Source organism: Vollenhovia emeryi, unplaced genomic scaffold (genome assembly GCF_000949405.1).
Source record: "Vollenhovia emeryi isolate VEMERY1.0 unplaced genomic scaffold, V.emery_V1.0 DF939212.1, whole genome shotgun sequence".
Taxonomy (NCBI): domain Eukaryota; kingdom Metazoa; phylum Arthropoda; class Insecta; order Hymenoptera; family Formicidae; genus Vollenhovia; species Vollenhovia emeryi.
In genome coordinates this window covers 630,453-657,427 of record NW_011967154.1, presented here as the reverse complement: position 1 = coordinate 657,427, position 26,975 = coordinate 630,453, and the positions used below count along the sequence as shown (strand labels likewise).

General features: G+C 44.1%; 2 protein-coding genes across 2 annotated transcripts; one reads left to right on the top strand and one right to left on the bottom strand.

Moving 5' to 3' along the window:
* Positions 1-1,767: 1,767 nt before the first annotated feature.
* LOC105561086 lies at positions 1,768-24,348 on the bottom strand. The gene is made up of 3 exons (XM_012010751.1): positions 24,297-24,348; positions 3,845-4,138; positions 1,768-3,574 (listed from the first exon to the last, which is right to left on the bottom strand). The coding sequence occupies exons 1-3, from the start codon at positions 24,322-24,324 to the stop codon at positions 3,411-3,413; spliced, it is 486 nt and encodes a 161-aa protein (XP_011866141.1). The 5' UTR covers positions 24,325-24,348; the 3' UTR covers positions 1,768-3,410.
* Positions 22,234-26,975, top strand: LOC105561087. The gene is made up of 9 exons (XM_012010752.1): positions 22,234-22,865; positions 22,996-23,103; positions 23,941-24,360; positions 24,523-24,780; positions 24,858-24,988; positions 25,058-25,216; positions 25,339-25,608; positions 25,824-26,075; positions 26,185-26,975. Exons 1-9 carry the CDS (start codon positions 22,757-22,759, stop codon positions 26,521-26,523), a joined length of 2,046 nt encoding a protein of 681 aa, XP_011866142.1. The 5' UTR covers positions 22,234-22,756; the 3' UTR covers positions 26,524-26,975.

Below are 26,975 nucleotides of genomic sequence, written 5' to 3'. Positions count from 1 at the left end.
ACGAAACTCTTAATTCTAAGATGAATTTTAATACCAGGTGTTGAACACAAAAAAATTTCAAATGAAGGTAACACCATTCAGCTACACGGTTCTCTTAAAAAATGACGACGGTGAAAGAAATCGCGGATGAAAAGAGCAATAGTTTTGGGAGAGTCACGGTGTACCGATCCTAAGTTTTATTCTGTGGAGCGGATCTTAAGTTACAAGCATCCCCGCGTTAAATATACTACTTGGACTGTCTTGCGAAATTGCCAAGTGTAAATACGACGGTCAATACCGTGAATTATTCATATGTTTCCTTCGATAGTCACTTCCGAGGAACAAGCGCTCTGGGAGGCGACAAACCCGACGGAATTGCAATGGAATTGAAACAGAGAGATAAGCGTGAGTTTTTTTCCGACACTTCTCTCCACAATTACCTTCTCTCACTCTCTATTTTTTTCCCCCTCTCACTTGTTTTACGCGTCGGCGACCTTGGAAAGAGCGACTTTTCGATGATAACGTTAAATAAGGAGGAAAAGTATATTCTCTATACTATAGTAAGGTATTACTATTCTTAAGCGCTGCGATGCACGAAGGCTATATTCTAATGTGTACCGTTATACTTATCGCTACTTGTACCGCTACTATTACCGCTAGTATGTACTCTAACGCTAACTACTGTTACTATATTTGCAGCAACGTGCGAAACTTTTCCGTCTAAATGCATAATACACATTCTCGAGAGACACGCCCATAAACACACACGTATACTGTCCGCGCGTACACACACGCACACATTGAACATCACGTCCGTTCCGTGCACGCGGTAGGACGGACACGACACGTACACTTAATAAAACGTCAACATCATTGTTTTACAAACTTTCTGTGATAATTATTAACAATCACTAAATACGAGGAGAAATACTAAGTACGGGGCGAACAAAATGAAGAAGGAGCGAGATGATAGGCGGGGATTCGATTGGCGGGGAGAAGCACGGTGCTCCGACGGAACGAAAGGCGTCTTGTTAGGTGATATAAAATTATTGTTCCATAGTTTGTTGTACGATCGACGATCCGTTGAAATGGTTGTACTTGCTCTGATGCTGCGACTGACAGGAAGGAGAGGGGAGGGCGGAAGAACGGAGGAGCAGAGAGCGAATGCAACAAATAACGCGACCTCGAGACGTTGCTCGGTTACCACAAAAATCTAAGCGCATTGTTATTTTGTATGGTCCCATGCGTTTTTTCTAAATGACGACATCGTGACATGCGATTATGATGGCGATTAATAAAAATAACTTCAAGCACACACGGTTGTTCTTTTTCTCCTATTTCTCGACGCCCGTCCTTCCCCTAGGACCCTCCCGGCTACCGTTCATTTCCGTAGCACTGTACGATCCTCAAACGTGCAGCCTTTGGGCATCCTGTCGATAAAAGTGAAACCTCCTTCATATGCATATTGTCCCTTTAATGTACACTACCGGCCGGCAATATATCACCTTTCGATTCTTTTAGCATAACGAATTTCTAAGTGCTCGAATAAAAAATTCGAAAATCACGATGTACTTCGTCAAATTTCATCACCCTTCGTGTGCAAGATGTACCTGTTATCAGGTGTCTACTGTAAAATGTTGAGCACATTCGGTGCACTTCGGCGAAAGTTACGCTCAGAAAACCTTAAGGTGATATACTTTCGGCTAGTACTGTATATTCTATCTCTACTGTCAGTACAGAAAAGTCGTCTGTGAGATAGGATTCTAATACGAGATAGTAGCTTTTCAACACCCGAATTCAATCACAAATCTCTTTTCGCAACAATTGCACGGTTTAAAAATTTTCCACTAAATAGATTTCGCTCGAAGGGTAATACATTCATGCAGAAATTTCGCTACCTCATATTAGGAGTCTGTCTCATAATAGGTGACGTTTCTTTACACCTATTACTAATTTTTCTACACACAGCTCTTAATTTGTTCACACAAAGGGTATTAATTCAGATTTTTTTCCTAGATCTTCGAGAACATTTTTTTCATATACGTAAGCGTTGAATTTAATTCGTTAAATTTAAAGGATATTTTATAAGGATACCATAATAAACGAATTTCAGACAATATGTAAGTGCAGAAATGCATTTCGCATGCAGCATTGATGCCATATCTATCACAAAGCGAGTGTTACGTGGAATATCGCCTCTGCGCGAGAAAAGTGCTACGAGTCAAAAATAGCAATTTTGTAGAAGAACGATTTTAAACTTTCAATCTGCTTGCAGATCGTGCACAGCTACAACCACGTGGTTCTCCTAAATTGTCTGTAGTCTTTTCCTTTTCTCGCCTTGATAAATCTTTCTCCGTAGCGCGAGAGTCGTATTTTTCTTTTAAACATCCCTTCTCTTTACCGTCGCTGTTTTTAAATGAAACAGTCTTCGCGCTGGTCGTTTTTCGGACGAAATTTTTCTAGCTGCGCGTATGATGCTTTTCTGGATAAAATAAGTACGTACGTTTTCGAGTGGATAAATTACAAAACCGCAAAAGTTACATTTTCTAGTGCCGGTGTCGCTTTTCTTGCGCAAGGGCGACACGTTTCTTTGAAAAATATTTCCCTTAACGATTATAGTATTTACGTTCGATAGGCAGAAGAACCCTTCGCTTGAACGAGACATCGGATTATTGGATTTCTCGCGAAAAATCGCATGACGCGGCTATCGCGTGTAACGATAAAAAAAAATAATGGAACCATTGACTGCGGATGACAGTGTCCCGGTGAATGCGCTTTTGCGCTATCGTGTTCGCGATTTGACCCGGCTTACCGCTTGAGCCGTCGCAAGTGCCAGATGCAACTCGTGCAGCTCGTCCGCGCGCCGAATGTCCTCGTTCAGTGCACGGATCCTGAATCGAATCTCCTGAATAGCCATCTCAGCGATTTTCACTTTCAGCCGCTTCTCCTCGGTCTGCAACATAATCGTTCTCTGTAGTCGCCGAATCCCTCCCCCGCGAATCGAGGAGTCGCGTACTTCCAGCCGATGCAGCGTCAATCGGTAGTCGAGCTCGTCCCGGAGTTCCGATTGCACTGGTCCGGCCTCATCCCGGCCCGGCGATCGCGCATTTGGAACACGCGGTCTCGCGGCGTCGCTCGCGCTCCCCTCGGAATCGTCCCGTTGACTTCGTGACGCTGCCTTCTCGCCAATCTTCGATTCCCCGCGTCCTCCTCTGTGGTAAGTCGTGTCCCAGATACCAGCAGCAGCGGAATCCTCTTTCGCAAAGTCTTCCTCGGTCGTTGCAGGGATCTTTTTCGCTGATACCGAGCACGAAACTTTGTTCCGTGCCGCGAACTTTGATGGCAAAACGGTAGATTCCTCCCTCGCTGGCTCCAATTTCCGGCGTACTTCAATTGCATTCCTTCGGTTACTAATTACTTCGCCGTGATTATCAGTCTGTCGGGGCTGCAGCAAGAAGCAACGTCCTCTTGCCGCGCCTGCAGCGGTCGGGAAAATGGACTGATCGTCGTCCTTGCGTTTCTTGCCCGACGATGCAGCTGGTGGTTAAACGGGGAGATGAAATTTTTTGTCGCCAGCGACACGCCAGCGATTTGTCTGCAATTTCGACTTTCTTTCTTGCGATCTTTTTATTCGGGTATCGCGAACATGTATATTTATCGAGGCAAGAAATAACGTTGATACCTTTCTTCCCGGCAAAATACCACTTTGAGTTTCGTCGCATGATTAAATAAAAATCTCGTACGCCACGTCGGCGAACGAGAGTGAAAATAAAAGCAAAAGCAGCAGTTATTACGATTTGATGCGCGCGATGCACAGCCGGTCGAGAAAATTGACGAGTGCGGAAATGAAATTAAATTCCTTCACCTGAAACGACGGGAGCGCCGCACTGAAAAGAGAATCTATCTAGCGACGCGTCGCCCTCGTATTTTCTTTTCGGCTGATTCCTGCTGAAAGGCTCGGGAGTTCTTTCAGGGCAAATCACAGACACAGTCACGCTATTGTCCGAGATGCCGGTGTTAGATACTATCACGTCAGTGCCTATTGGTTTCTCCGGTTCACGGTCCGTCACACCCGACGACCTTGGTTCCTCGCAAACCTTACTCGAGAATCTCTTACTCCGCGAGATTTCCGAGCCGGATCGATTCTTCCCAAACGAATCTAAAAGTTACAAGCTATGTAGTATCTCTTCGTTTTCCACGGCATCAGCAGCTCCTTTTATCCTCGTAATATAACGTTCTTCGAATTGTACAAAGAGAAGCGTGCGATTCCGCGGGAACGATTAGAAATTTTTTATTTCATAAGCACGTTGTTCTGCGTGTGACACAGATGGGATGAATAAAAGTGTCATACACATCGATCGGGGTAGAGTCGTAAAACGACGGATGGCTGCTGGAGAGCTACCCCTTTAATGGCGCGGCTGGTAGCCACGCGAGGGTCCGGAGGGTCCGTGGAGAAAGTCATGACACTCTTTGGTACACTTACGATAAACGAGTGGAATAATAAAAAGAGAATAAAGAACTCGGCCGCATTATTGAGTCTCGATAAAAGCCGACCGCGGTCTCGGGACGATCGGGCGAATCTAAAGGAGCAGCTTATCGACTCGCCGAGTGCTCGGCAGGTTTAAAGAAGTACGAAATATTCTTTAGGGCGACGACGACGATAAGCGGGCGGAGCCGTAATAAGGATAAGGAACCTAATAAAACTTAGGGCTTCTTAGAAACGGCCGAGTAGGAAGTGGCTTATCGTCACGAGACACACGCTAAGAAATTGAAAAGTTCAGATACTTTTTCGGAATGTCTCCCATAAATACGGCGACATTAACGTTAGAGCGGAGTAAAAGTCGTCCCCCTTTATCGCACGCGAACTGTCCGTGTAATAATGATTTAGCGCTGAATAAAAAAAAAAGTATACTCCGACGTTCGCGGTTGCGATGATGCCAGTTTCACTTTTCATACTGTAATTCGAACAATGCGCGCTCCGATAGCGGCCCGGTAGACCGCCCTGATTCGCGAAAGTGAATAATTACGGCTGGGGGAGGAGATGATTAGACAGATTAGGTGCGTTATTGCCGCGGGAGACCTTAAAAACGGAGACGTTCCCTCAGAGGGACGCGAGATAAGCGAGGAACATACCGGTCGGGCGGATCGGCGTGACAGTTAATTTCCGGAAGAACGTTCCGTTATCCCCATATATCTCACGCTGACGACATCCTGACTCGTCGATGTTCCGCAGCGATGTGTCGGGGCGAGGGGTAGCGGAGGGGGTGGCTGGTTCCTTGACGATCTTCGTTATCTCGAGATTACCACGGTTTTCGGCGACTTGCGGCGCTTCCTCCATCGCGTCTTTCGCGCCCGCGTGCCTCTTTACGCCCTGCACAATTTGGCACGAATCTATTTACGCGGAAACGATGGGTCTGCGGCGAGGCAGCGGCGCGATAGAAAATATGAGGAGGAACATGTAAATGAAGCTTCCAATAAACCCCTTTGGCAAACGTTCAAGCATTCCGGCACGAGCGTTGCCGTTTGTAACCGTGATTTCAGTGAGATATCGCTCCGGCAAGAAATAAAAAGACGAAGCGGAAACGATCATCGGACGAGAGTTATCATTCTCCCGCGACGTTTAAGGGACTCGCTCGATAATACGTTGCACGTCTAACTTATTATCTTACAAATGTACTCCCATCCGTTTCCGAGCTCTTGAGAATGAGAAATAGAGAGCTCGCGAGAGAAAGGGAAAGAGCCCCGACGAGCGAGACAGCCGAAGGCGAGTCCGGGGTCCGGGGACCAGAGAAGAAGGAGAAAAGAAAACAAGAAAAAAAAAAGAGCGTCGCGTTTAGAGCAGACAAATTTCAGGTCGCCTGTCGAAATGCCAATTTCACGCGCGATTTACCGCCTGGGCCCTCCTGCCGTGGTACTTGTAGTTCTGCCAGTATTTCTTGAGCTGCGCCGACGTCTTGCCGAGGAAGCCCGCCTGGTAGAAGTCCCGCTCGATCGCGCGCCAGATCTCCCGGCGATCAAACACCGACGCGCTCTTGTCGTCCAGCAGTGGCGCGTACTGGCTCATTACGTTCAACAGATGCAGACGTTCGTCCTTGCTGAACTGGTTCCTCCTCCGGCCGTTGTCCTCATCCTCCTTCTCCTCCTCCGACGAACGGCACGGCCGCATTCTTGCGAAATCCCGCGGTGCCCGCTTCGCCCGCCTCGACTTTCGCACCAATTTTCACGCTCGACGCCTCTTCCGCGATCCCCGGAGGACTCGCGAGCAGTCGTCGACCCTAATCTCGGCTTTTGTTTCGACATGCAAAACATGCTATCTGCGATGCGCAGATTTTTCGTCGCGATGCGCTCGTTACCGCCACGTACCCCTAGAGGAAAAAATTTCTATAAATAACCACAAAAAATTTACTGGAAATAGAAAGTAGAAATTTTTATATCTTCATTGAAACATTAATCTTTCTGTAAAAACATCTACGAAATGGTACCACAAATTACAACTTTCTCAAATCAAGAAATTATTGCTAGTATTTCATGAAAATGCACAATTTTGTCAAACTTAGTACGAAACTTTACTAATTTACAAAATTTGAGAAACAACAAAATCTTAAAGAATTAAAACATCTGCGTACTTCTAGAATATTACAAAAATTAACAAAAGTGTTCCAATTCTAGCATTTTTATATTGATTTTTATAACACGTTTTAAATTTGCGTAGAATTTCTTAGATTCTGACAATATATTTTATTTTTTATTGTAGAATTTTATAGAATTATTTCCTACAGGGACGGTTATGGTCGGAAAGGCTGTCCGACGTTTTACAATAAGTTCCCTAGCGGAAAAAATGTCTATAAATAACTACAAAAAATTGACTGGAAATAAAAATTTGTAGAAATTTTTATATCTTCGTTGAAACATTTAATTTTTGTAAAAATATCTACGAAATAGTACAACAAATTACAACGTTCTCAAATCAAGAAATTATTGCAAGTAATATTTCATGAAAATGTACAATTTTGTAAAACTTAGTACAAAACTTTACTAGTTTTAAAATTTTGAAAAACAACAAAATCTTGAAGAACTAAAACATCTACTTGTAAAATATTACAAAAATTAACAAGTGTTCCAATTCTAGCATTTTTATGTCGATTTTTATAACATTTTTTCAATTTACGTAGAATTTCTTAGACTCTGGCAGTTATATTTAATTTTTTGGTGCAATTTTGTACAATTATTTCCGGCAGGGTTGTCGGAATATTCGTAAGTATCGTTGCATATCCGTACACACATATCATTCCTGTGCTCTAATAACGCGTCACTGTGAGCAAAAGCTATAATCTTTCGCACACGACAGACTGTAATTCCGAAATTTATCATAAAACGTCGGACAACCTTTCCGACCACAACTGTACGGACAGACAGCCCCGCTTCGGGACGCGCTTGACCCCGCGACGTTGGAAGAAGGAAGAAAGGAGCCGACGGCGTTTTATCGATGGTCACATGCAGCCTTCTACCTTGCGCAATCCCTCCTCGGGAATCGCATTTTTATGCCGCGCTCCAATGAAATAAGTAGCAACAATTGTAATGATCGTGTACGCGCCATTATACAGCCAGGCTATTCATCTCTTCCACGCTTCTTCACGCTGCACTTACCCGTGCCTCCAATATTACAGGAGCGGTATCGCCGGCTATTGTAATTGTATGCCCACAGGACACTTAACTTTCTATCGTCCGAACGCGTCTCCAAACGTGATGACTACATCGACGTATCGTTGTTTGCGCAATGTTTGTCGTCCTCGGCTTCCTGAAGAGATCTCGCCGCTGCTCCGGGCAGGTAAGAGAGTTTAACGCAATTTACGACAGTTCGGGAAGCAGTTTCGAAAAGGAAAAAAAAACACAGAAAAAGGTTTCGTTTGCACGGGAGAGAAACCAAACGGGCATGTGAAACAAATGCCACTAGCCACTCTTTGTCCGTCACTTAAAACGAGAACGATAATTTTTTAGATGATCCCGAAGGGGGATGGTGGCGAATCGATCAATCGGTCGACTTCTTGCGGGCCTCCGCGTTTATTTCGCTTCTCTTTGTTTTTTTTCTGGTTTTTTTTCACTCGCCATTTTCCCTCGTACGCAACGACCGTAATATGTGTAACCTGGGATCATCCGGTATTCTAAAAGAGCGTCGCGAGAAAGTGACAGCGCTCTTTGTGCGGCGGTAGTAAGGTCGTAAAACGCGCGCGGGTTCGCAGCCGTCACGACAAGCGGTTCAACAATGTATCCGCTGATTAATTACACATTTTCTCCGCGGTCCACCGCCGCACCGGCCGGGCCTTTGCATAATCCCGGCGAACGACAGGTGGTAACCCAGAAAGCGAATCGATGGACGGATCGTTCACGCTTCAGGAACTTCAAAGAAGCCTGCTCGAAAATTCGTCTTTAGAACCTCTTAGCGCCTCTCTCGTTCTCTCCCGAGCGAGATTCTCGCCCCCGTGAAACGAGGTATTCTCGTCTCTGTGTGAACCGGAGATTATTGCGCGGACCGGAATAATTGGCGCGCGCGAACAATTGCGAGAGAAAGAGAGAGAGAGAGAGAGAGAAGGAGACGACTTGGATATCGGTATTGCGAAATCGCAATCAAACGGCGCCCGAGAATCCGCGTGAGATTAACGCACCGAGAAAGTGCGACGTTACAAGCTCCACGGTAAACCGACTGCGCCGCGCGCGAGAGTTTGCACGTATCATCGCGAAATGGCGCGGGTAAAGCGCCTCGTTACGAAATTGCGCGCTTAAACGTCGCGGAGAACGCGACTCGCATCGATTTTCGGACAATAAGAACAAGCGTTTGCGCCGCTGAACTTTATGACTTGCGTTCCGCTTGCTTGATACGGGCAGCTTCAATCCCGCTAATCCCGTTTCCCGGTTAAAACCCTCCCGGATTTTCCTCGTAAATCTTACCGTCCCTATAAGCCGCACGTGAATTAAAAATCTAAACGTAAGGACGAGACGAGCGCGATTTTTCAAGCGCGACGGGGAAGGCCGCGATTTTAAACGACGCGGGAATTTCGCGATTGAAATTAAAGCCATAAATCCACTTTGCCTTGTACGCCGCGCATGCCATGGAAACAGCATACTAAGCACTAATATTGCATTTATCGAAAAAATAAAGTTTGACGGTTTTTGTGCGCGTTATTGAATAAGGTCGATAAATTTTTTATGAAATAATTTTACAGGAATTAAATTTAATAAATAACGGGATTTAATAAATAGCGAGCGCGGCGGAGGGGGGGATTTCATAAAAATTCCTCGATCGTTAATACGGCAAGAGTTGACAAAGTGACGCGCGAAGCGATGATCCTAATCGTCGGCGAAAGAAATCGTCGAGTGATAAATGGAACTTGGGTGAACTGATTAACCTCGCAAAACGCTCGATAGAGTCATTCCCGACATGGAGTAATTACGAGATTTTCATCACAGTGAGGCGGCGAGACATGTCTCGCGGGTTTCCCTTACGAATTAATTCGCGTATCATCGTTCATCGCGATTAGGCGGCGGCCCGGCGAAATTTAATCTACGGGACACGCCGGCTAATTCCGAATGAGGAGCGATCGCGTTACGTGAAGAAGAGGTGGCCGCGCGCGCACGTCGCTCCGAAATTTCTGTGCGAGGCGAACAACGAAATATAATTCCATTAATAACCCACGTACGCCCGCGTATTTGCGTTGTAAATATCGCGTCTGGCACGCTAACCGACGAGCGGAATTAATGCATCGCGATGAGATACGCCTCCCTGCAATTGTATTTACTTGTAACACAGTAAAACGTGCAAAATACACGTTCAGTTTAAATAAATACCAAGTACGGAGCATGTACACATATGTTGCGGAGATAGAATCACTTCCTTCCCTCTTCCCCTCGTCGGAGGGTCGGCGGAGGCGACCCGCGCGTTCGCGGACGGACAGAAATAATTTTCGCACCTCCGACGGGCGCTCCGCGTTCGCTCCGGTGCCGGATGTCGGAAAATTAAACCGGAAGCGATCGGATATTAAGCGCTTGTTAGAACTTGATGATTATCTCGAAACTTGTCCGGAGTGCCGCCGCGCAATTGATAGCAGTTTAGGCACGGAAGCGTCGGTAATTAATAATCTTGAGCGAGGATCGAGAAACGGAGGCGCGCGAGTATCCAATCTCGCCGCCGGCGGGTGTTCGGCCGCGACGGGGGACAGCGCGCGCGTGCATGCGTGCGGCGACCATATTTTCTGGAAGAAAGGACAAATCTGAACATTTTTTATCTAGGGCTCTTTGCAACATATTTTCAAACCTATTTGTGACTGTCTGCGTATTCATCTGCGAAATTTTCTCGTACAGTCTACCATAACGAGCTGCAGATTTTTGTAGTTTGAAACTGGTTCGATCATGCTGGAACAAACCCTTAGTTTAAATCTGAAATAGGTTCGGAATAATTAAAAATTAAAACGGACCTAACATAGTTTTTATTTTTAAAAATTTAAAGATTTAATTTATAAGAAACCAAAAAAGTTCTGATTGGGTTGTACTTTTAGATCTGTGTTGTAATGAAACTATTCTTCTATAATAGATTTTTAAAATATGAACAGTTTTCTCCGCTGAACGTGGCCATTGGAGGGAACGACATTAGACATTGAAACGCTAAATGAAAACTAATTTGCCGTGACACTGTAAAAATAAAAGACAAACTTCAGAAAATTACTTGACCACGTCTGGCAAATTATAGGCCGGTATTCATAGTCAGATCTTATATTCGAGACTGTCTTAACATCATCTTTAAATACTCCGTAGCCAATAAAATGTTCCGTATATCATCTTTAGATAAATTCAAGACGGTCTTGAATATAAGATCTGACTATGAATACCGGCTCACAGCGTTTCGACCATGGTTTGTGGTCCCTCTCAAGTGGTAATTGTGTCAATAATTCCGTATGGTAAATCAAAAGAGCAGATCTTAATTTCACAAACGGCAAAACATGACGCAAAAAGGACAAAATTGAGTTTTGAAGAAATAGGTATAGTAAATAAAAGTAAAGGACACTGACTTGAAATAAAGGACTGTCCTTCACAACAAAGGACGTATGGTCACTGTATGCACGCGGGGTCCTGCGACGAACGCGATGCCGCGTGATTGATGACAAGCGGTTATCACGCGGTGCCGATATGACGCGGTCGCCGCGAGGCGACCGTCGTGCGTTTCGACACGCACCGCGGGACACGAGGCGTACACGGCGATCCAACCGGATTGCGTAAACGTCTCGGCTGTGTAATGGGCCGGCTAATGCTTTTATCTTAAGACTCCGCGCGCGTTTTCGTGCGCGAGAACCGTACGTGAGAACCGTACGGTCGCGCGATCGCGATCGCGATCGCAGATCGACGCGGACGCGCGGCAGCGACGGTTTCCTGGACCGATTCCGTTCGACCGCTGCTTTCCTGTGCGGCCCCGTTGATTCGTACACTCGGCAAAATCACCTCAATATTATTGTACATTAAATACCGTTATTACGCGAGCTCGAATAAACGCCCCGTACATTCAGACGCCTCGATAACAAATATTGTATATTAAAAATTATAACAAGTGGAATTCGTTATTGTCGTGTCCTGTTGCTGATCTGTGCGGTTCGCCATAATTTAACGCCAAATGCACCTGTTTAATATCCGCGCCGCGCACAACGGTAAACCTCGCACAAGAGAAATATATTTATATGTCACAGGAAATACACACTATTGTCAGAAAAATATAAAGAGAAAAAGTCCCCCATTATGAGATAGGATCCTAATATCGAATAGCAGGGTTTCTGTTAAATTAATATGCATTATCGGTTGAATCTGGAGCGAAATCCGTTCAGTGGAAAATTCATTGTTGAATTGTGTAATCGTGCGAAAAAGATTTGTGATTGAATTTGAATGTTGAAAAACTGCTACCTCGTATCAGAAACCTATCTCATAATAGAGGACTCTCCTATATCTTCTCTCTCTCTTTCAACTTTACTTTCAACTTTGTAATAATTAGCGAGCAAACGTGTGCATTCTTTTCGCGTTTACTTTTTGCGTCACACAAAGCAAGATTCAACAGAATACGCATTTCCTAACTTTTCATTAATATTTATAACATGCTTCCGGACACTTGGCTATACACATGTGCAAATGCATATCTTTCCCACATAATTCTTTTTTATATATATATTTTTTCTACTATCTTTTATTATCTCCCGTTACGCAAGACCCATATTTCACTCCTTCATTCTGTCTTTAAATCCGTCTTAAATCGTACGTTTAAGGCGTAATAGCGCGAGTCTTGCCGGCAGCTCTTTCCCCGCGGTTCCGCGCGCGATGTGCGTGTATGGAAGTAATTGATGCCAGGGCACGTGATGGTTTTATTATTTGACGTAACGGGGATGCTTGGAAGAGTTATGGTAATGAGGTATAATTATATATAGGCACCGGTAATTCGTCGATTACACGATAACGGATAGCGTTGTATCCTCGGGCCAGCTGTCCCGAGGGAAATAAAATATTACTGAAATAAAAAAAAACATCATTAACTTAAGGAAACGCAACGCGTGCAATTTAATTTCGTTGTTTAATTCATCCCCGCGCGTAATTCCCAAACAGAACGCGCGGCCTTGCGCGATCGTTGCGCGAGGCGCGTCGAGTTCGCTGTGGGAGAATGAAGCTCATGAAGCGTGAACCGTGAGTAACCCTAGATTATCTCGTTAAATTTATTGAGCGCGTCGTTGAAACGAGGGGCGGGATCGCGGGCCCCCCGATGCGAATTCCGGAAAACGCGGCCGCGATTCCAGACGCGCCAATAAGTATGGAACGTTCCCTCTCGTACGTCTAGTTCCTGGCGGCGATGCGCGTTGCTTAACCGCTAATCACACCGCAGGCCACGGAGAAAATTCTCTAACCACGCCGTAAACTTTTTCCCGAACCCGACGTAACAGTACGCCAACTTAATAAATGCCGCACGCGTACGTTCCTCGCGCAAAATCATCATGACGTGTCGATACAGCTCGAAACGCGCGGTCGTGACGGCCGCAGCGCGCCGAGCGCGGCGTCCAGCCGGCGCACTTTGTTGCGTCTCATGAAATTGCTGCACACGCGTGCAGGCGGGGACCGACGATCCCCATTCCCGAAATGCTCTCGCGAAATGCGACGAGGCGCTAATGACACCTAATGACGTGTGATGGACAGTTGCAGCGCACAGGTGCATCGCATGCACTCACGTTGCGCCCATCACCCTCGCGGGCGCGATAACGTGCCGTCGCGCGGATAACGTGATGAATATTTAACATGGCGCGATACACTGCGATATTCGGCTGTTGAATTTTTCCGCGGCGCCAGGGGCTCCTTTTCGTCGAGAAAATAAGCACGATAATGTTTCGCCGATGGTCAACGCGCGAGAGTACTATTGTCCAACGTCGAAATTGGCATAGCTATAAATGTATTTTCGTCTGTATTGTGTTCCTACGTCAGCTTTCTCTTTTATTAAGTCCCCCATTCTCTCGGGTAAAGGTCAGTAAAACTTAAAAATTTGTCACGGTTCTAATCCCCATCATCCCGCATATGGCGGTGCGTAATTCGCAAATGACGTAGGGCCGTGTCTCGTAATATTGGCTAGCGTTAACTGAAATTCAATCTGTGATTCCACGTCGTTTTATAGCTCGATCTGAAGAGAAAGCCAGAAGAAACACTGACAGTGTTGTTAGCACATATCGTTTCAGTCGACTTTAGCATGCTTTAATATTACGTTAAGCGCGAAGAAAGAGTGACGATACATTAAATTTGATTAAATTGCATTGTAATATTATTATATTGATTAAATTAGGCTAAATCGTTCAAAATTCTCGCGCGCTCTGTTCGACAAATATCAAAGAATCCTGGAACGATGTCGATCGTATCGAGCGCTTGAGGAGTACAACTCGTTTTTATTACCTCATTAATTCAAATAACACGGCTGCTATGCGATTACCATAGAATAACCATAGAAAAAGTTTCAAGGGGCACAGTTGCACAAGAATCGTTACATGACCCATCTGCCATGTGAATTATAAACGGATTCAGGACGTACGAATTGGGTCGCGCCCGGAAAATTCATTTCTTCGATGGCAAGAGAGGGAACACTCGTATTTCACTCGCGCGAAAATATGGGTTCGCCAAATTAGGGATTACTGAACACCCGGAAGAGATCGCAGCTTCGTCTGGTCTCCTTGTAAGGGTGACGAATATCCTGGACATAGAAATTCATATAATATCGTCATTATTCCCGAACGTGACTGGGAAAGCGGACTTTCCTCAACACAAATCCTCACGAAATTATGTTGAACCGCCGATAATACCGTGCAGATAAATCACTTAGCGGTTGTTCATCGATTTGCGTCTATTTTGTGGCGCGCTCAATCGAACTCTTATGGAATACGTGCAATTATTTTTATACGGAAGAGAGTTGGTCTTTTGTCGATGCCCCAAATTACATTTACCTCGCGGGCAAAGGTTTTAATATTGTTGTCTTCAACGAGCTGAACAAAATTAATTAAACACTGATATATTTCAACTATGTATATCTTTAAGTAATCAACAAGTATTACAAGAGACGAGTTCAAATAACATCTTATATCATACCGGCATATCAAATTTTATCCCCTTTAGAATATCTGATTATGGAATACGTGTAATTAGTTTTATACGAAAAAGAGTATTCTTGGTCTTTTGCCCCAAATTACCAAATTTACCTCGCGGGCAAAGGTTTTAACGTTATCGTCTTCAACGGACTGAACAAAATGAATTAAATACCGATATATTTCAACTCTGTATATCTTTAAGTAATCAACACGTATTACGAGAGACGAGTTCAAATAACATCTTATATCATGCAGCGTATCAAATTTTATCCCCTCTAGAATATCAGATTTGCTGTTGAAAACTAATTTCTTCGTCGTTACAAAATCGAGGTACCGTTGCATATTTTCACAGCCAAGTAGATGGAAAATGGAATCATTTCCGCGATAAGTTTAACGATTGAAACGGACAGTTCCGCTTAGATTTTGGTGAGACTTCGAACATGAAATAATTTCGCCTAATGCAATTTCGTCAACAGGTATTTTTTTCATCTCACTGATGATAAAATTACAGCAGGCACGGTAAGAGAGATGGTACGCTCTTTCTACAGAGTCTACCTAGGTAAGGGGGTACAATACCTATATAAAGCTTGAATGAAGATGCTCCCAGCTATTCACTCTCACCTTTCTCATAAGCGTGCGCACAACGCAAATCTTCCGGCCGAATCGTGAAGGAAGATCGACTTCAACCTCGTGGCAATAATTTTCTACGAAAAGGATTTCACTTACAGGTGAGTCTCGGTCCTCAGCATTTATTAAATACCGCGTACACGTTGAAAACAAAATTTATACGTTTTCCCAAATGATCTTATACCCGGCGTTTAAACAAAATCTTAAACATTTCTCGTTCATTACAATCTTCGTACACACAAAACACATTGTGCGCATTTATCTCAGAGTGTATCGTCGGATTATTTCTACGTTCGTAATATATTAAAATTTACAGCGGACAGCACTAATAAATATAAAATAATAGAGATGTTTGCAAGTCATTCCGTGTTTCTTATCCAACAAATCTGACATTAACATTAGCGGTATCTTTCATAAGCAGCGCTCGTACGCTTGCACTTTTAAAGATTATTCGTAGATTTCGTAGGGGAGATCAAGATCTCTGACGTAAAGGAATATTTGGTTTTTTTTTTAAATGAAATTGTTTTATTCACCTCGGCGGTACTTTCCTCGAACGTATACGATGTCAAAGCCGCAAGCAAACTGCAGCTGAAGGAGAAAAGAGTAGCGAGTGTGAGAATCATTGTGCGAGAGTGAGAGTGAGAAATGATGATTGCTCGTTTTGGTCACCGCATCCTCGAAGAAAGTGAGTACACGTGTGAATACGTACACACACGTACGGGCACCGCACGCACCGCACGATGATGGTGCAGAGACTCACTTGTTGCACGCGTGTAGATACGCAAATGTCGTGGAGTCCCTCTCTTCTTGTTCCTCAAGCACCAACGACAACAAACAGTCAAACACGTCGAATATGGAAACACAAACACCGCAGAATCTTCACCCTCGGCTACAATAGCCACTTCTGCCGTTTCAGTATTCTAATTGAGACGTTAAATAATTATAATTCAAAGCTAAACTTTGAAGATAAATTTACACGAGTAATTTTTATCCGCGAAACATCCGTGACATGAAAAACCACGGGGGGGGGGGGGGGACGACAAATTTCCAGTATTAACCGCTACGTCTTCTTACGAAGACCTCTAACCCAGCCGGAAATAATATTGAAGTTCAAAAGCAAGCGGATTTTATTTTCCATTCGCTGCGTGGGAAAGAGATAAAATCATATTGCCTGTTCGCACAATAGTAAAAGTCATTTCGCCCGTCTTCCGCATAAGCTGACTTCGCGCGGGGACACGGAAGAAAAAATGATTATTGGAGTTTTCGTTGCACACACCTCGTGACATTTATCTTCGCGGATTAGACGTTACGAAACGAACGGAGGAACAAGAAGAGTTTGCGACACGCTGGGGCTCTATCGTATCTGAATAAAAATATAAACGCAGTGACGCAAGATTGACGAGGTTTTAACCTCCTCTGTATCAAGAGTTACGCCATTATTCACTTGTATTAATATAGTAATTAACAATAATCTTTGAAATTGACGCCATTTGTCTGTGCATCGTGTTTATGAAATTTGCAACGGATCGAGATTACTACATCTAAGAAGGAGGAGACTCATCCACAATTTATCCGTGTTAAGTAACGCGATTCAGGGATATAATAGAGTACAAAGAATTGTGAAATGCGCGCTATAAAAACTCTGTAATAAAATTCTTAATATCGTACGCGAAATCGATTTGAGAGGGAAATAATGTTCGAATAACTGATGAAGAAATTCTCCGATACATTCTCTAATGCTACGTGCATCGTACATATATAGGTACGTCTAATTTAGCATTCTAACTACAATTCGATAAATCGCGATGTTGAAGGAGTAAGTTTGTCCCGGGAAGAAAATGATTTCGTTTTCGTAGAGAGATCGATAACCTACTTTGAAGACGCAACTTCCAAAAAAGACGGTCTGGATGCATTATTCTAAAAACAGATCCTCGTGCAGCCATAATTTAAGCGTCGCGAACGCATCGCTAACGATTTCGTTAGAAAACGATGCGAATGTAATTTTTCTGGCGTAAACGCTTCAAGATCTTTTCGAAGCAAGAAATTTGGAAAATGTTCTCTACAGCGAATCGTCGAAATCACCTCGCAATGTTCGTATCATCGCAATTTTGTATTGACATCCTTACGGTATTGACATCCTTTCGCTAGTCACGGTACTTAAAACTGCGTTTTCTACAGCACTACATAACAGTGGAGACACGTGCGTGAAGAGCTTGACGAAAAAAAAAAGAGAAAAGTAGAGGATCGTGCGCTGGGAGATGGAGATAGAGAGAGAGAGAAGAGGGGATCGACCGTGCTCGTATGTGCGCAAAGAATATATTAAATGTCAATGAACGGGCTTGAAAAACGCGCATGCCTCATCCGAGGAATTTAACAGTAAAGTTCACGCTTTCCCAGCGGAGCGTACCCGGGGGGCACGTTTTTGCGGTCACTTAAAAATTCGCGAGCGCCGTAAGACAAGTTATCCCCCGGCGCGCGCAGATTCCGCAGCCGAATCTGACGGACGACCGTAATTTTTTTTTTCCCCCTCCAACGTGACGGCCATTTCTTTTCGAGGCGCGAGAGGGACTGATAGTGCGTAAACCGTTCGGCGAAAGAGAATGCGAGAAACGGCGCGGAAAACCGGCGAAGATGTAAGATTCGCCGAGGTTAACACGGCCAAGGATCCCCACACTCGACCCGATACCTTTTGCCGCCACCGAACGCGGCGGTGCGCGAACGAAAACCGATTTTCCCCGACTGTCGCGCATTATACGGAGTTACGTATTTGGAAATGCTGACATTGTACGGTAGAAATCAGGCGCGCGGACGATCGGCGATTTTTCACGTCGACACGGCCGATTTCAGCGGCACTCGCGTACGTACGCCGATGTATAAGGAAATCGATGTCCCCGTAACCCAGACCTATTGGACGTAACAGTTTTCACTGCGCGCGATCCGAGTCCGCGGCCGCAAACCGCTGGCCTGTACACTTAAATCGTTTCGTCATTAGCATCGTTCGCGCCATTAGCGTCTAGCTTCGTCAACGGTGCCCGGCTTGATATCGAAATTAATTTAAACATACCGCGGATAATTTCGCGCCGGCCGCCGCTGAAATATCGCCGCGTTTCTCGGAAAGATGCATCGCCGTAACTTCATCCACCACCTGCCGTTTATACAGTACCGTTGCATAGTTTCGACCTCATTACATCGCGCACGTACGCACGTAATATGAAGAATGTGCGGTGAAAAATCAGATGTAATTTTTTAACAGCGAGTATTTAAATTAAACCGCCACGAGGAACAATTTAAAATAATAGTCTTTTGGAAACATCATAGAAATATCTGCTACTAATACATTCGAGCTTTAATATAAAGAAAATTTCGCTTCATATCGTACCATAAATTTAAGCCTGCGTTTTGTGAACCACGCAGTGTGAATTACCGCGAATAATGCAACATTAATAATTTCCAAGCAAGTTGGAAACAAAATTTCAGCATGCTATCTAGGATTAAAGATATTTTTGCATTAATTTTGCGCAGTATTCGATCTCCCCCCCCCCCCCATGAAAAAGTATATACCTCAAAATATATTATATAATATATCAATACTTATACGTTTATATATATATATATATTTATTAATGTATATATAAAATATAAGAATGCATATAACTAATTAAATAATTTTTTGCCGCCTATGATATAGAAGAAATATAAGAAAATAATATATGCCTGCATATATGAAATTAAATAATTTTTAAGGTATATTTTTACTGTAACTCAAGAATATATATACAAATATTTTCTATATATACAAGTGTGTATATATGCAATTTATATAACACATATTTTAAAATATATGTAATATATTACATACATTTTTACATGTATATTTTTTCATGGGTCCGGTTACGATTCCCGGTCGATGGCCAGGCATACTAGATTAAAAATCGTAATAACTTCGAGTAGCTCGGTTCCACGGCGAGAGGTCCCGCTCGTTACGAAATCTCCATAATGAACGAGTACTGGCCCACCTCGTTATTAAAATGCCGACATCGACAACGAAGCGGCCGGCGGTGCGGCGAGAAGAAAACCGCAGCATCTCAAGTGCGTGCTACACTTGCCTAATCGCGCGACCGCAAACAGCAACGTTACGGCCGGACCGGCTGCGCAAAGCTACACGAATTTCGCACGACAATTGCACGATGCGGAGACGCAGACGCTAAGGCGGCGTGTTTCTTTGAGGCGCAAATTATGATATCCTAATGCGTCGACGATGTCGGCGGGAATTTCGAAAGAGCGCGCCTTCCCCACGCGGCCGCCGGCGAGAGAGCGCGAGGTAGGGCGGGGTGTTAATTAACGCGTAATTAGTACCGGCGCGTTAATTTGATTTGCGACGTGACGGGGACCCCAACTAGATCGAGAATATCGTACGCCGCAGCGCGATATTGCGTTTGCCAAATTACAGAAACGATTGGAAAGAAAAAAGTCAGATACGCGCGCGTAAACCCTCCGCGACTCGCACGCGTCACGAAACCGCGACAATCAACCGTCCGCCGCTCGGCAGTTTAATGATATCGGTACGAGTATCAATCACATGTTGCGCGTGTAGCGATTACGTTGAATAGACACGATTAACAAACGTGATTTTCTCAGATAACAAGTGTGGAGTCTCTGGGACACACTTGCCGTTTATTTTACTATCCTTTTTCTAGAAATTACATTTGATTTCCACTCATTTAATTGTAAGAGACACAAGAACGGAAGGACAAAAGAGAGTGATTTAAATATTTCAATTTCTCCTTTTTTTTAATGCATAGAAATATTAAAAGTAGAATTTCTCTCAAGATTCTATCTATGTAATGTAATACACGGAGTTAAGAGTTAACGGAGTAAATATGTATTCTTCGTTGGTCTTTTTTTTATACTCGAGGGAATATCAAACTCTCGCGAAATAATTTCCTCTCACCTGAGTCAAATTTTTATATTATTTTACTTTAATGGGTTTATCTTGCCATCGCAGTCGTGTATTCGTAATTTTTATTTGATTCAACTTAATTGGAATCTCTGATTTGTGCAATCGAACCCAGTCCTCTGCTATTATTACAACGGGAATTTCTTTCCCATACCTATTTTCGTAATGTATCAATCGTGAGACTTGCGAGAATCTTGGCATACACGCATCGGTTGCTACAATGAGCTCAAAAGTTTGCGGAATGAAATAAAATAAAAGATTACTTGATCGAAGAATTCAATAAAGTGGAACTTTACAGAATTTCGCGGAGATAAATATTCCTATCCAATCGAACGTAAACCTGGAGTCCTAGAAAAGTGAAGATCTACAGCGTTATCGATCAACTTATCGAATAAACATATAAGGAGAAAATCGCACCGATTCATCTGATTTATCGAGCGATAGAAAGACTCGGCGATAGATCTCGCAATGCGTACGTGTACGTTTCAACACGTGTAAAAGCGAGCGCATGCCCGCCGGTATCTGTACGGTCCTCTAGCCGGCGCGTTGCGACTTTCACCTTTCACCTTGCTCGAGCACGATTCCACTGTTGACTTCTCGATCTTTTACCTCGCCGATCCTCAGCGTCGGCGCTCGGATGCATCAGATCGTACGAGAGCGCGGGTAGCAACCAAAGGCGGCCGCGTCACGATTCGGTTTCACTGGCGGATTCATGGCATAAAACTAAGGCGATGGAAAGCATCCGCGCGAGGATAGACGATGGCTTTCCCGTGCTTGCCGTAGGTACCGGCATCGGATTAACCGGGAATGACCGCTGGATTTCAAGTTCGTGTAACGAGATAATGACGCTCGTTTAGGCGCAGGAAGGAAAAGTTCGTTAAATGAAGGAGAAGTCGTGCGGAATCTACATTTCGTAACGCGAACGAGCGATAATTATCCGTCAAATCGTGCGGATGATTGAATATCGCAATATGTGCGCAACATCACTCTCGCAATTATCGCATTTCCGTAATTATTTTAACGCAATGATCATTACTGCATGAGTCGGAATGGTTATTTATTTAATGTTTTTATCATATTATTTTATTATTCACGAATTTGACGGAATTAAAATTTTAATCACATCATAATCGATAATACTGTCTATTTTATTCATACATCAAATTGCGAATTTTATTCATGCATCGAGAGAGAGGGAGAGAGAGAGAGAGAGGCTCTCTGCTCACAAATTTTCATCTATAATAAATATATTTTATTTATTATAGAGAATTAATTTATTTATGTTTCATACGAGAGTGTATGTGAGAAATGCGGCAAAGCATGCGAACAAAGTACATGTTTAAAATTAAATTTACGATGATCCCGGATGCTGTAATATTAATGAAGATCACCACGAAGAACGTCATCTTATCCGCACGAAAGAAAGTTACGTCCGAATGACCAAAACTACAAGATTAAGCGCTTGTGAACATGTTCATAAATTATCCCAACTAGGTAGTCTGAAATTATGAGACATGTGAGACAAGACGGCGCGATTATACCGCGCGTAATCCGTCCTGACGAAACACACCGCCAACGCACGCCGCAGCACGTGAGAAGACGCGAACAATAATGGAAACGACGCCGGCTCCAAATTAAAAGATGTTTAGCGATCGCGATCCGAGATTAAGGAACGAGCGCCATTACTCGCACGCTAAATTTTCCGCTCAAGCTCTGTCGAAACAATTGCGGTTTCTTTCCTTTTTTTGTTCCTCTCTACGGCGCGATTAATTTCGCCATGTTCTGGGACCTTGGAGATCACCCGACCAGCCGACTGCAACTTGGCGGCAGGACAATTATCTGTACAGTCATCGCGTTGCCGAAATAATCCCTTGCCGCTAATCCTCGCGGCAAGGATAAATTTCATTCGCGTCCGCGATTCGGAACCTTGAGTATTCCACCGGCAATTACGGTCCAATTAGAAAACCGCCGTGATATCCTTCGGCGATGCTACTTTCGAAATTCGACGCGATGGATACGGTCGGGCTAAGGTAGTCGGTCTTTGTGCAGCTCGCGTGTTCCCAGCGCGCACGTGGAGACCTTGAGGAAGCGCCTGATGCGCACCTAATGTACAAGATACACGTGGCGTGCAAACAGCGATTTTCATAACCGACGACGTAGTTTTTCGCGTACGCCGTCTCAGAACACGGAAATCCAGACCTTGGGGAGAAATCACGCGCACTCCCGCTCCTCTTCTCGCAATAAGTTATCTCGCTTGCACGGTGACGTCAACTGTCAAAAGCTGCGATCATGGTCATAGATTTCATAATGATCACTTTCTACTTTCGACGGGGAGACCGGCCTACCGCATCCGCGACTCATCATCCTTGGGTATACCTTCGTATTCTCAACCGCGAGTCAATGACACTTGACCCTCAGAGCAACGAAAGCGATTTCGCGCGGAACGATTATATCTTATTGAAGGAGATTCCGCCCGAAATCGAGAGTATTGACACAGCGTGACGTGTAGAGAGGAGCGCTGTCATTAACTGAAATAAAATTTACAGGCCCAAGGATGAGGCTCGTCGCGGCGATTCTCGTCGTCGCTCTCTCGGATGCAGCGGTGTGCGGCCAAGACTTCGGGGGTCACGCGCTGTTCGTGAGAACCGCGGACGCGGATCCCGGTAAGAAAAAATGCGAGAGGACTCCACGAGTCCTCCTTAAGCGCGATCGTCAGAGAAGGGAGAGGCGCTGTAGCTCATGTTGGTGACAAATATGAATCTGATCACAAACGAATGGTTTAACATTCATTAGCACGCTCGAGAGTCCAACGGGCTGCTGCCTCGGTATCGCCGGCAGATGTGATGGCACAAAATATCCTAGAGTGGATTCAAGGCATCTACCAGCAGGGCACACGTAAAAGTAGGTTTCCGAGTTTCGTCGTCGTCGACAGGAAACGGCGCGATGCGAAGCCGTCCCGTCGCAAATTAACGAGCATTCTTTTTTCTCGCCGATCGAATTTAGCTGTCTGACGTGGCGCGCTGATTTATAGACAGTTCAGTGCCGCTGATGCTCAGAGATGGACGCTAGTACCACGGACGTATATTGCGCAAAAGAAAGCTGCGACTATGCGCAGCCGATACCGCCGCACCGAATCAGACGCACGAAATTATTAATTCATAACTTGCCGCGCTACTAATCAATCATTTTAACGTGACACCTAAGCATCACGGAAGTAATGTTCGACGCTGGGATTGGCTTTGATGCACGCTTGTTCCGACACAAATCGATTTCTCTTATGATGCACTATTAAATCAATGTACTCTTAATTAGCTCTTTAGAACATACGCTTTTCTTCATCTCTTTGTTTCCTTTTTTTATTAATATTCAAAGAGGCTAACGCGAATGCATATAAAACTGAGAGATGTTCATGGACTTCGAGTATCGATAGCTTCAATGAAAAGTACCGCAAATACGTTTTCGAAAATCTTTTACGACAATAACTTTCCAATCCCATTTTGTCACTTGCAAGCTTCAAAAAAGTATGATAACTTCAATTCGCGTAGAGTTCTCTTAATTTATAATAAATTTAGGTATTGTAAATGGCAAATACAAAAATATGTAAGTTCTATCACGTTAGTATCGTTTTAAGAAATAATTTCGCCGTTCTTTAGAATACTTTTCATCGATGCTATTGTTATGTTCGCGGAAACAATCACAGCGGATTCTCAATCTTGACGAGCCCACGTATTTTTACAGTTCGCCAGCAATCAGAATCAAATGCGTACTTGCCGCCCTACAGTACCCAACGACCGCCCGAAAAACCGCGACCCTTCCAGGCGGCCACAAGCTCTCAACAGAACGAAGTAACGGGTTACACGGCTCAGCGGCCGTCGTCGCTTTACACCCCGCCGAATATCGGTTACCCGGCATCTGGGCAGCCCTCCACGCCATTTTCTACACCGAGACCGAGCCAACAACCTTCTTCAACGTACGTGCCGCAAGGCTTCAGAGGCTCCACGTCCTACAATCCACGACCGAGCCAGCCCTCGTACTCTAATGCGGGCTCGTCGGCCTTTCCGCCACTGAATTCCCCGGAATCGTCGTCCACTTACCTTCCGCCGCAGCCGCCGTCTTTTCCATCGACCAGTCCAAGACCGCTTCCTTCCGAACCCACTGGTAAGCCTCTCTCTTTAGGTGGAGGTATCGGATCAGGTACAGTCATGTTTCCAAGAGTACTCTGAAAAAAATAACCACCAATATAGTAATGTAGTATCAAATAAACTTCATCGTCGAGTCAACCGGAGATTACTAACATTATGGCATCTGGCTATTCTTTAGGACCTTCGGGACCCACGGGACCTTCAAGACCTTCAGGACCCCCAGGACCACCCCCGACAAGAGGCTATCCTAGTCCAGGTTATCCCAGTTCAAACGGGTTCACTTCGATGCCTGGATACTCGACTCCCGGAAGACCGTCCCCTCCCTTCACTACACCAGGTGAAATTGGCGTAGATGCGGGTTCTAGTGTTGGTGTCACAGGAGAAGGTCCTCGAACCACTGAAACTGAAACTGGTGTTACAAGTACTGGTACTGCAGGTATGTATTTTTTTTTTACTACAGTGTAATATAAACGCAAAATGCATGAGAAAATAATTTGCGATTGTATCTTCCAGAGACCACTCGAACTGACGACGACCTCAATCATCCCCCGCATATCCACAGCCTTGATGTCCAATGCAGCAAGACCATGATGACAATTAATATCGAATTCAATCGCGCTTACGACGGTATTATTTATTCCAAGGTGAGCGCGAAACAAAACAATTTAAAGTAATGACCGACAATAATGTTTATCAATTATATTCAATTTCAGGGATACTTTATGAATCCAGAATGTACCTACGTAAGGCAGAATTCTGGATTAACGCAGTATTCTTTTACTGTGAATCTAGACTCCTGCGGGACTCAATTCATCAACGATTTCGAGGGTGAAGCTGGTCAGGCTTATTTGGAAAACGTCCTCGTACTACAAGTCGGTGTTAAACAAACTAATTTTATTAGTTTCAGTTTTCTGCCTTCTCGAATTTATTACATTTAGCTCGCAAACAATTACATGATTATCAATCTTGAAATAAAACATTTTTATTGCTAAAGAATGAAGTCGGCATACAAGAAGTCTGGGACACAGTTCGACGAGTACGATGCCTATGGGAAGGAAACATCAATAAGGCTTTAACGGTGAATCTCTCGGTAGATATGTTAAACCAAGAGATCGTTACCTTTAGTGGCGATACCGCGACGGCCAAACTGGATATTCAAATCGGCAAAGGACCTTTCGCAGCCGCAGCCGATGGACTCGTAAAGATCGGAGAAACAATGACGTTAGTAGTCTCCGTGGAGGGCGATCCTGGTTTCGATCTTCAGGTGCGCATTGAAAACCATAATTGTAATGGTGTAATGAAAATTTATGCAGTCAAATTACATGTTCCGACATGTAGTGAAAAAATAGATATAATTGTAATTCGAGAATTCACAAGGAATAATCGCAAGCTAATAATTCCTCGACGCCTTCATTTTCAAGATCGTCTGGACTTGAGTGTAAATAAGAATTAGGATTTCAATTTTCAACTATTTTCAAGGTGCGCGACTGTCTGGCGCGAGACGAAGCTTCGACCAACATGCTGCAGCTCACTGACGAAAGAGGCTGCATTTTGAAACCGAAGTTGTTCGGCGCTTTCCAGAAGACAAACGATACCGGCAATACAGGCGCTTCTATCATCGCTTACGCGTTCTTCCAAGCCTTCAAATTCCCCGATGTCATGGATTTGTTCATCGAATGCAACGTCGAGCTATGTAAAACTAATTGCGAACCTTGTCCGGAAGCAAATCAAGTAAGCAACATCCCAAATATCAATTCAACGAGATAAATACCCAATACTAAAAACGTTACATATTTTCCTATATAGGTTTACATATTGAAAAAAAAAAACTTTGTTACAGCAAATCGAGCCAGGAAGACGTCGTCGATCGATAACGTATGCACCATCTTCGAGCAACTCGACCAATTCAATTCTGTTATCGGATCCGGTTCGTGTCGGACGGCGTTTCAAAGTAATCATGTTGGACGACTTGAGCGCGGCGTCCAGCCAGGTCCTGGATAGTATGGAGGAAACGGCTGTCGAGGCGATGGTAAAAGCGAAAGAGGTCTGCATGAGCACCAGTGGATTTTACACGACCTTCATTCTCATGTTGAGCACACTCTTCATCGCGACTATAAGTGCGGCTGTGCTGTATGTTAAATTACAACGAATTCGCAGACCGAAATTCGTGGATTCGTAAGATGGTATTTTATCGTAATAATACCAGGAAAGTAGAAAACGAGCGCGTGCCAGTAATCAAATAACAACTTAAACAGTAAGAGACTATTATTTTAGCGCTTCGCAATCGCTCAATCGTGAAGAAATTGCTGAACATCGAAAGAAATAGCAGTTGACAAACGACAGAAATTTTATTCAGCTTGTTGCTTCTAAATATTTATCAATAAATTCTCACAAAATGTTACTCTTACCCAACCATAGAAATTTTATTCTGCACGATAGCAGAACAGGGAAGTAGCCATATTTTACATATCAATTTATAAATATCTAACAAACTACTCGTGCAGTCCTCGGACGACGAGAGTGCTCATTTCGCGTAATGCTTCAATACCGATGCGATATGGTATTTATTGCGATATTTCAATATCAGCATAATGTAAATTTTAAGTATTCGAAAATAAATTATGATATTTG

What these genes read in the sequence shown, in the direction of transcription:
- LOC105561087 (XM_012010752.1), top strand. Translation starts at nt 22,757, where the DNA reads ATGAGGCTCGTCGCGGCGATTCTCGTCGTCGCTCTCTCGGATGCAGCG. An exon ending in ATCCTGGTTTCGATCTTCAG is followed by an intron (nt 25,609 to 25,823) that starts GTGCGCATTGAA and finishes ACTATTTTCAAG; the next exon opens with GTGCGCGACTGTCTGGCGCG. An exon ending in CTTGTCCGGAAGCAAATCAA is followed by an intron (nt 26,076 to 26,184) that starts GTAAGCAACATC and finishes ACTTTGTTACAG; the next exon opens with CAAATCGAGCCAGGAAGACG.
- LOC105561086 (XM_012010751.1), bottom strand. Translation starts at nt 24,324, where the DNA reads ATGGAAAAGACGGCGGCTGCGGCGGAAG. An exon ending in GACGGCGGCTGCGGCGGAAG is followed by an intron (nt 4,139 to 24,296) that starts GTAAGTGGACGA and finishes TGTAACTTTTAG; the next exon opens with ATTCGTTTGGGAAGAATCGA. An exon ending in CGGCGCTCCCGTCGTTTCAG is followed by an intron (nt 3,575 to 3,844) that starts GTGAAGGAATTT and finishes TCGAAATTGCAG; the next exon opens with ACAAATCGCTGGCGTGTCGC.